This window comes from Andrographis paniculata, unplaced genomic scaffold (genome assembly GCF_009805555.1).
Source record: "Andrographis paniculata isolate CXL003 unplaced genomic scaffold, ASM980555v1 Contig45END, whole genome shotgun sequence".
Classification (NCBI taxonomy): Eukaryota; Viridiplantae; Streptophyta; class Magnoliopsida; order Lamiales; family Acanthaceae; genus Andrographis; species Andrographis paniculata.
In genome coordinates this window covers 181,488-192,010 of record NW_026137579.1, presented here as the reverse complement: position 1 = coordinate 192,010, position 10,523 = coordinate 181,488, and the positions used below count along the sequence as shown (strand labels likewise).

At 35.1% G+C, this 10,523-nt stretch overlaps 1 protein-coding gene across 1 annotated transcript; it reads left to right on the top strand.

The window, feature by feature from the left end:
• The first annotated feature begins 1,417 nt into the window (after nt 1–1,417).
• On the top strand, nt 1,418–2,053 carry LOC127251520 (uncharacterized). The gene has a single exon (XM_051275247.1). It carries the CDS (start codon nt 1,418–1,420, stop codon nt 2,051–2,053), a length of 636 nt encoding a protein of 211 aa, XP_051131204.1.
• The last annotated feature ends 8,470 nt before the right edge of the window (nt 2,054–10,523 follow it).

Here is a 10,523-nt window from a genome sequence, read left to right as displayed (position 1 = left end):
GGAGTAATATTTTGAAAAAATATATATATAAAAATTGACATCATTGTGTCGACCGGGCAGTGAAAATGATAACTGAACAAATCCTAAATTTCTTTGCCTAATATAGAATAGACTTGGCAATGAATTTTTAAAGTTAAATGGGTTAACCGACCAGTTTGTTATCAGATTAGTGTGGATTGATTTATTATCAGATTAGTGTGGATTGATTTATTTTTAGTGTCGAATATAAATCCAATAATTTTTCGTGTGATTGTTGTGTGATGTTGATTTTTGTCGATTCTAATGTAATGAGACCGGATCAAATGTTGAATTATATTGAATTATTTAAGATTGAATTTTAATTTAAATTAATACATAGTTAACTGTTAGTTAAAATTATTATATATATATATATAATAAATGAGACCGGATCAAATTGAAATTAGAATTTCAGCGCACTGCTGTCGTATTAGATTCCAATTGAAGACTTCAATATTATTATCGCGTCGAATTTGTGTTAACTATATATATAATCGAATCGAAATATTTGATCTAAAACTAATTATTTGGTATCACATTATATGATATGTTTATTTGTGAGATTTTGGTTTTTCGTTTTGGTTTTGAATAGTAAAATTCTGAATTGAAATAGTTGTTTGATGTGATATAAATATGCATTGATGTGATGTTTTGAATACAAAATTTAATTTTAGTGTAATATAATAAATAAAAATAGATTTTTAATCTGATGTTTTTGAAGAAAAAAAATTGAAATAATAAAATGAAAAAACAAATCTCACAAGTAAACACACTTATGGAGGGCATGAGTATATAAATTACCGTGTTTAATCAACCAAAAATGTCGAAAATAATTCCAGAACGTTCTTATTGTAATTAAATATGTGTTATTTTATAATTTGTATTAAATAACAATTATTATTATTATTGTTGTTGAAATGTTCTCGATCAATTTTCGTTTGAAAAGTTTCAAAATATTTTTCTAAAAATAGAAGCCCTGTACTTGGTAATTAACCGACCAAATCGCAACCCCCTTCTCTTACTCTTACCGCAAAAATATGTATTTAATAAATATTTTGACCTGTCCCACTTTTATAACAGAACTGTACTACCATAAACATAACTTTATCCACTGAAATAGTAGTAATATTTACCATTGTCTCATATGTTACCAATCTTTTTTTATTATTATTCTGTACAAGGAGAGAGACTTTGTCTATGCCCCAATTTGCGGGGTAATTTCTCTAACAGAATCACCCACGTATTAATTATTATATATTAATTATACAACCAAAAAATTAATTAAGAAATTAATTATCTTAGCAATAAGGCATCTCGGCTCCCACCCATTTCCAAACCAGTATATAAATTAGGGTTTAGTGCCCTCCTTCCCCACACTGCACACAAAATTAACCTAACAATGGAGGACCCTAATAATGATGTCAACGACTTGCTGAGGCTCACGCTCTGGCGGACAGGAGATTCAGCCGCCATTCCTCGACAGGAGGAGGCAGGCAACGCTGCTGCAAGGCCGAGACGGCCGCAGGGGGCGCCGAGAGACCGAGTGCGCGGGCCGCCGGAGAGAGAGCCGATCGCGCCGCCGTACCCATGGGCGACGACGAAGAGGGCGAAGATACACAGCTACAGGTACCTTGAGGCGAGAGGGATCACTACAATCAAGGGTGAATTGCAGTGCGAGAATTGCAACGCGAAGTTCGAGGTAGGTTATGATTTGGTGCAGAAAACTGCGGAGTTGAAGAACTTTGTTAAGCGTCGGGAACGCGGGATGCACAACAGGGCGCCGGCGGAGTGGAAGAACCCGGTTCTGCCGGACTGCTTGAGGTGCCACCACAAGAACTGCCTGAAGCCTACGGCTGCGGCGAAGAAGAAAACCATCAATTGGCTGTTCCTGCTGCTGGGGCAGATGATCGGGTGCTGCAAGCTTGCCCAGTTGAAGTACTTCTGCAAGCATACGAAGAATCATCGGACTGGGAAAAAGGAATGTCTCATCTATCTTGCTTACAAGGAGCTCTATGAGCAGCTCTGTCCGCCATAGCCAGTCCTAGCTACAGATATATACATATATATCTGCTTTTGATTATTTGAAGGGTTCAGAAAATGGAGTTTTGTTGCTTAGAAGCATCTAGCATGCGGCATTATTGTGGTACTGTTGTTTCAGCCATTAGGGTTTCCTATTCCAAAATTAGTGTTGTCTTTTATTTTTGGTTTCGGTTTCATGTCATGTACTACGATGCTGCATCTTGAATAATGAAGAACTGTTATTTAATTATATATATCTGTTGCTTTGATTTATAAATCTTCCTCAATGATCAATAAGAAATGGGTTTGTTTTGTTCTAAGCTACATTTAAAAGATAAGAAGAAAACAATGCAAAATTTTGACATATATACATTTACTGTTTGAGGTTTAAAGGATGGGAAACCCTTTCTTTATAGGGCAGTTGATGTGAGGTTTTTCTCTTATATATACACATTCAAAATGGGATGGGATCCCAGCATCATTACATCATCACACATATATGTGTATATATATTACACTGACACACATGTATATCTATCTATGTGTAGCTTAAGTGCAAGTCCAACAATATCTGCTCGTGTTAGAGGTTAGGACATGCGTGAGCGTGTAGATAATTTCATTATTTCGGATTCAATCCTGTGGAATTCGTCGAATGCATAATTTTATTACTTAGAATTCTTTCATTATTTAAGATTCATGCGTGAGTGTGGAATTTGATCCCGTAGAATTCGATGTAGGTAATTTCAATATTTATCCGTGGTCGGGCGGGGGTAGACTAGTTATTAGTTCAAACCCCGACGCTTATGGGTTTACGCGAGCTATGTCATTAAAAAATATATATATGAAAAAATTTTAAAACTGAACAATTTATAAAATTAAAAGTAAGTATATACAAATGTACGAAATCCTATTTTTATTCATTATTTATTATTTCAATAAATCTGAATTTTGTTAAATTATTTGTTATCCTAACAAATTTTAATTAATTATCCAAACCTATTATTTAAAAAATAAAATAAAACTTCAGAATCATGAATTAAAATACCTTGTCAAATATATTAGGGTTGTGTTTGTTTGGGGGTTTGAATTTTGGATTGGGATTTGAACAGTAAAAGTTAGAAATAAATAGGTATTGATGTGATATTTTGAATGTAAAATAGTATTATATAAAAAATAAAAAGTAGATGTTTGATTTAATATTTTTGGGGAGAAAAAATTAGATAAATAGTTAAAATTTAAATCCAATCCTCCGAACAAACACACCCTAGATGTATATATGATATGATAGCATATCTGTGGGGACTCTCTAAGTTACTATTTGAATGCTTAATCTCAATTTTTTTAGAATTTCATTAATTTTCCTTTAATTTTTTTCTTCTTATTTTTTAATTAATGTTATTCATTTGATACAACTTTTAATATTATTTATAAAATATCATATTAACATATTATTTAAACAAAAATAAATAAAATCGGTACTCTATTTCAAATCATTTTCAAACAACAATAAAAAATACTTCTATTTTGATAATTATTTGAAAAATACTTTTATTTTGGGTATTACTTATTTTACAAGTATCTCGCTTGTAGCTTATTTGAATTTATAGTCTATAATTAATTTTCTGTGATCCCTATTGATTTCTCTGGTCTAGTCTTGTGGGTCGAGGACGTGTTTACTTACACAATTTTTGAGATGATTTTACTATTTTAATTTTTCATTTCTAAAAATATAAAATCAAATATTCATTTCTTATTTAATATATTACAATAAACTTTAATTTTACATTCAAACATCATCCTAAGGGTATGTTTGTTTGAGGATTTGGATTTTGGATTGAGATTTGAATAGTAAAAATTTTGAATTTGAATAGTTATATGATGTGATATAAATAAGAATTGATGTGACGTTTTGAATGTAAAATTAATTTTTAGTATAATATAAAAAATAAAAAATAAATGTTTGATTTGATATTTTTAGACATAAAATTTTGTGGAAAGAGTAGAAATCCCACAAAATCCTTTTATGTCACACATACTAATAAGATTATTTTAGTCGTTTTAACTTTATTCCTACTACATCCCAATATAATACTAATATTTCTAAAATCAAAACTACTGTTACAAATCCAAAAAGAACATAGAATTTTGTTTTTATTTAATGTTTAATTTGAGACTTTTCTTGTTTTTCAAACATTAATTTTAATTGGTATTAATACTAAACTGTGTCTGCATTACTAATCTTTTGAAATATGAAAAATATTAAAATTAAAGGATTATTGAGCAACCCTCCGTTCATGCGATTCTAATTTCAAATTTCAACGGACATATGAATAATATATGGTAAGTTTAACCATATGTAACGGACATATGAACAATATATGGCAAGTTTAATAAAATAATATTTTAAATCCTCAACCTCAAGTAATATATGGTAAGTTTAATTATATATAGTAAATTTAAGTTTAATCATGTTAAATTTTTGTTCAAACGGCCACAGGATTCTAAACTCAAATATATATGCTAAGTTATTTGAAATTGGCATTACTCAGATACACTGCAATTGGCCATATAAAAACAGGGTAGCCTCTCATTACACTATTTCCTTGTATACAAATCGCATTCTTGTAGTCCTGCAGAAGGAGAATGAAGACTAGGGTTCCGCCTCCGCCCCGGCATTGCGGTTCTGGAAATCTCAGGAGGTTGAATCTCAATAAAGAGCGCGTGGTTACAGGTTTTGGATTTTGGCTGCAGCAATAGTTAGCGGATGGCAAATAGCGACGGTGCGGACGACCATTCCCATCGGTATGCAGTTTTCCTTGAATCAAGGATTCGATTGAGATTTGCGAGTGCTTCAAACTAATCGAGAGTTTCCAATCCACAGGTAGACATTTAGATCGTACATTAGCTTGGATTGACTGCTTTCGTATACACATAAATTTGATTTTATGCTTCAATTTGATTTTCCCCTTCGCTACAACTGTGTAAGGGGATGTTTTCATGAAAAATTAGGGTATCTAAAACTTAATGTATTTGGTTGCAGTAAGAATAAAAATTTTATCGTCTCAAGAAAACCCTACTCTTTGAAGACTTTCTTTCTTTCAATAAAAAAAAAATGATTTTACTCATTCTTTCAGCCATTCTTGGCACTTCACGTCCTTCGATATTCAGTTTTTCTACGGACCCTTTCTGCTTTCCAATTTACACATGCTAATTTTTTATCTTTTAAAATCGATAAGACCCTGGCAGCTTTGGGCTCGAAGTCCCATCACTTTGCATCATGTCAACGTAATTCTATTTCTCCCTCGTTACTTTTTTTTTTTCTCTTTCCTGCACAAGCACACGGCTGTTTTTTTCTTTTCAAACTGTTGCCAACTCTTAGAAGCTAAGGTCCGATCGATTTAAAAGTGCAATTAATCTGCAAATTGTTTATGGTTTGGTTTGGGTTTCGGTTCGAGCTCGGCTGTGACTACGGCTCAGGTGATTCTAGCTGGCTCCAGTCTAGCTCGGGCTGAGATCGGGTCCAGTTCTTGTTTTGGTTTCTAGGTCTAGCTCTTGTCTGGATTGGGTTCTAGTTTGGGATCGGTTAAAGATCTTACTCTTGCTCAGGTGATTCTAAGTGTTTGTTCGGTCCAGGCGCTGACTCAGGTGATTCTGGGTTGGGCTGGGATTGGGTTCATTTCCGGCTCGGTCGGATTTGGCTTTAACTTTGGTGTGGCTCTCATAGCTTTAGCATGGCTTGGATCTGGTTAGGCTCTAGCTTTGGTGCAGTTCTTGAATGGATCAGGTTCAAGTTCGTCTTTGGTTCTGGCTTCGGCTATGGCTCGGGTGATTCCGGTCCTGTTCAGGTTAGTTCCTAGTGTAGCATGGCTTTGGTGCAGTTCTTGAATGGATCAGGTTCAAGTTCGTCTTTGGTTCTGCCTTCGGCTATGGCTCGGGTGATTCCGGTCATGTTCAGGTTAGTTCCTAGTGTAGCATGGCCTTGGTTCAGGTTCAACTTCGGCTCAGGTGATTCTGAGTTGGGTTTGAATCTAGTTTCTGCGATAGCTTGGGCCTGGATTGGATCTGATTCGTGTTTTGGTTTTGGGTCTAACTTTACCTTGGGCTTAGGTGGTTCTGAGTCAACTCTCGGTCTAGTTCCAGTTCTTGCGTGGTCTTAGATTAGGTCTATTACATGTTCTACTCTTCGGCTCTAAATCCGGCCCAGATCAAGTCTCTTCTTTATGTTCGAGTTCAATTTCTAATTCCAGTTCGTGTCTTTATATGCTCTACTGCAATTCTTGTTTGGGCTCGGGACTCTAGCTCTAGCTCGGTGGTTCTGGTTCGGGTTTTATTTTGGTTCCAGCTTTAACTCGTTTTTTATTGGATTGGGATATTGTTAATGTTCTGGTTCTTCTAGTCTTGCTTTTTTTTTTTCTTTTTTTTTTTTTTTATTTTTCTTTTTTTGTGGTTTTTGTTTAGTTTGGGTTTGAATCTTACTCTGGCTCTGGCTCTAACTCAGTTTGTTCTTTGGCAGGTTTAGAGCCGGGTTCATGTTCCTGTTTTGGTTTGGCTTCACTTTATCGATTGCATTATTTATTATTTCTAGTTTGTTCTTACAGCTGCATATTCTGTTTGTACTTGTGTGCCATATCTAAGATAATTATGTCTCTGAAACATTCAACGTGCATGAAAATTTATCAATTTAATATTTCAAGAGCTTGAGCATTATAATCAGGAAGTACCTTGTTCAAATTGTCGTTGAGAGGGGATTCTGTCCAGATAGAATCTATGTAAGAAGCTTCTCCTTGCAATTTTTCGCCTTACATTCTGAGCTAAACAATGAGGTATGAGGAAAGATCTGAGTTGAGCATCAATAAGATAATCGCCCGCATCTTGGCGGGGCAATCCGGAAGGCATGTCATATGATGTGCAACAGAGATCTTGCAGCCATGGCGTGGCCGATTAGCTCATTGTCATTCAATTCATTTCAATAAGAAAATCGGCCCCGTATCTTGGCGGGGCAATTCTGAGGCATATCATATGATGTGCAACAGGACATCTTGCAGCCATGGCGTGACCGATTAGCGCGTTGTCATTCAATTCATTTCATTTTATTGCACGTACATATTCTAATTTTCCATCAAGATTAAAAAAAGAATTGATAAAATATTATATATATATATATAATTTTTGTACGTTGGATAACTTTTTGTTAGCAACCAATTTACAACTTATGCTAGAATATTATATATTGCCTTTTGCTTATTTTCTTTGGATCGGAATGCTTTTAAATATTGTTTCATTTTTTTTTTCAATGCCATTCCCTTCAATTGCATTGCTACTTCAGAAATTTATAGCGCATGGTTGCATTCAATGATGTTCATTATAAGCATTATTTAAATATGCACTCTTTTCAAATACTAATAGCTTGTTTTTGTAAAGACAAGAATGATGATGTTCGCCAATCTTTGAGTCATGTTGTGCCTATTTATTAGCTTGTGATGTTCTTTGTTTGGTTATTTTTAATGGAATGACTAATTGTGTGTGTGGATATATTTATATGTTATCAAATATTTACTGTACTCTTATTTGGGGCCCATTTGGGATTTATTGTGTTATTAACTTATTAACATTTCCTTCTCATTATGTAGGATTTGCCTTTCTTGATGTAGGGAGGAAACCAAGTGCCATTTCATAAGAAGATCAAGATGAGGATGAATGACGGTTCAAGGGTGTTCAGTTTATTTTTCTCTTTGACATCTCCCTAACTTTGTTTGTTTGGACTCTTTCTTGCAGTTATTCAAGGTAGGAATAGATCTAGATTTGGCTATAGTGCTGCAACTGACCCTTTTCCATTCTGGGATCTTCTATGAGTCATACTATCCACCATTGCCTTCTTTCTTCTCGTATAAGGTAATTCCCAGTTAATTTGTTCGTATATATATATTTTTTGTGTTGTTCTGTGTAATATGAGCACGATGTGGCTTGTTATGCTATTTTACATTTATTTTATTTTTTCAGTTTGTTGGTCATTGATTTAGGTTTGTGGTTTCAGCTATGGTTTGAAGATGGTTTTTTATAATGGTTTGGTTCTATAGGCGTAGGAAAGTGTTTCTATTTATGAGTTGATTTATTCCGTTTCAGGTACATGTCACTTTCTATAACAGTCATATTTTCTAGAAAGCTCTCCTTACCTATTTTTCCAATCACTTTAAATGAGCAATAATCTTTAAATTATTCATGGTTTGGTTTGGGTTTTGGTTCGAGTTCGGCTGTGACTATGGCTCAGGTGATTCTGGTCTGGCTCCAGTCTAGCTCGGGCTGAGATCGGGTCCAGCTCATGTTTTTGTGTCTAGCTCTTGTCTGGATTGGGTTCTAGTTTGGGATCAGTTAAAGACCCTTACTCTTGCTTAGGTGATTCTAAGTGTTTGGGTTCGGTCCAGGCGCTGACTCAGGTGATTCTGGGTTGGGCTGGGTTTGGGTTCAGTTCCGGCTCTAGCTCGGGGTTGGATCGGATTTGGCTTTAACTTTGGTGCGGCTCTCATAGCTTTTGCATGGCTTGGATCTGGTTAGGCTCTAGCTTTGGTGCAGTTCTTGAATGGATCAGGTTCAAGTTCGTCTTTGGTTCTGCCTTCGGCTATGGCTCGGGTGATTCCGGGTCATGTTCAGGTTAGTTCCTAGTGTAGCATGGCCTCGGTTCAGGTTCAACTTTGGCTCAGGTGATTCTGAGTTGGGTTTGAATCTAGTTTCTGCGATAGCTTGGGCCTGGATTAGATCTGGTTCATGTTTTGGTTTTGGGTCTAACTCTACCTTGGGCTTAGGCGGTTCTGAGTCAACTCCCAGTCTAGTTCCAGTTCTAGCATGGGCTAAGATTATGTCTATTACATGTTCCGGTCTTTGGCTCTAAATCCGGCCAAGATCTAGTCTTTTCTTCATTTTCAAGTTCTACTTCTAATTCTAGTTCGTGTCTTTATATGCTCTACTGCAGTTCTTGTTTGGGCTCGGGACTCTAGCTCTAGCTCGGTGGTTCTGGTTTGGGTTTGAGTTAGGTTCCAGCTTTAGCTCGTTTTTTATTGGGTTGGGGTATTGTTAATGTTCTGGTTCTTCTAGTCTTGCTTTTTTTTTGTGTGTGTGGTTTTTGCTTGGTTTGGGTTTGAATCTTACTCTGGCTCTGGCTATAACTCAGGTTGTTCTTTGACAGGTTTAGAGCCGGGTTCATGTTCCTGTTTTGGTTTGGCTTCACTCCTGTCGTTTGCATTATTTAAATTTTCTAGTTTGTTCTCACAGCTGCATATTCTTATTTATGAGTTCAAATTTATGGGTTTGGATCTTATTTTATCCTTGTCTGTATTTGTGAGGCAGTAGGAATTTTCCCTTCTTGCAACAATACCATCTAATTTCATACATGTTTGTATTTGTGTGCCAGATGTAAGATAATTATGTCTCTGAAACATTCAATGTGCGTGAAGATTTGTCAATATAATATTTCAAGAGCTTGAGCATTATAATTAGGAAGTTGCTTGTTCACATTGTCGTTGAGAGGGGATTCTGTCCAGATAGAATCTATGTAAGAAGCTTCTTCTTGCTATTTTTTGCCTTATAATCTGAGCTAAACGATGAGGCATAGAAAGATCTGAGTTGAGCATCAATAAGATAATCGCCCGTATCTTGGCGGGGCAATTCGGAAGGCATGTCATATGATGTGCAGCGGAGATCTTGCAGCCATGGCGTGGCCGTTTAGTGCATTTTCATTCAATTCATTTCAATAAGAAAATCGGCCTGTATCTTGGCGGGGCAATTCTCTGAGGCATGTGATATGATGTGCAACAGGACATCTTGCAGCCATGGCGTGGCCAATTAGTGCATTGTCATTCAATTCATTTCAACTTTTTGCGTTACAGATTCTAAATTTCCATCAAGATTAAGAAAAGAATTGATAAAATATTATATATATATAAAAAAATTTACATTGAATAACATAAATTTTTGTTAGCAACCAATTTACAACTTGTGCTAGAATATTATATATAATCTTTTGCTTATTTTCTTTGGATTGGAATACTTTTAAATATTATTTCATTTTTTTTTTTCAATGCATGATTCCCCTTCAATTGCATTACTACTTCAGAAATTTATAGTGCATGGTTGCATTCAATAATGTTCATTATAAGCATTATTTTAATATGCACCCTTTTTCAGATACTAATAGCTTGTTTTTGTAAAGACAGGAATGATGATGTTCGCCAATCTTTGAGCCATGTTGTGCCTATTTATTAGCTTGTGATGTTCTTGTTGTGTGTGATATGGAATTAAGATTTCTCATTATGTGGTTTTCATTTATTTTTATTATGTTGGTAGTTTTTAATGGACTGACTAATTGCGTGTGTGGATATATTTATATGTTATCAAATATTTATTGTACTCTTATGCAGGGCCCATTCGGGGTTTACTGTGTTATTAACTTATTAACATTTCCTTCTCATTATGTAGGATTTGCCTTTCTTGAT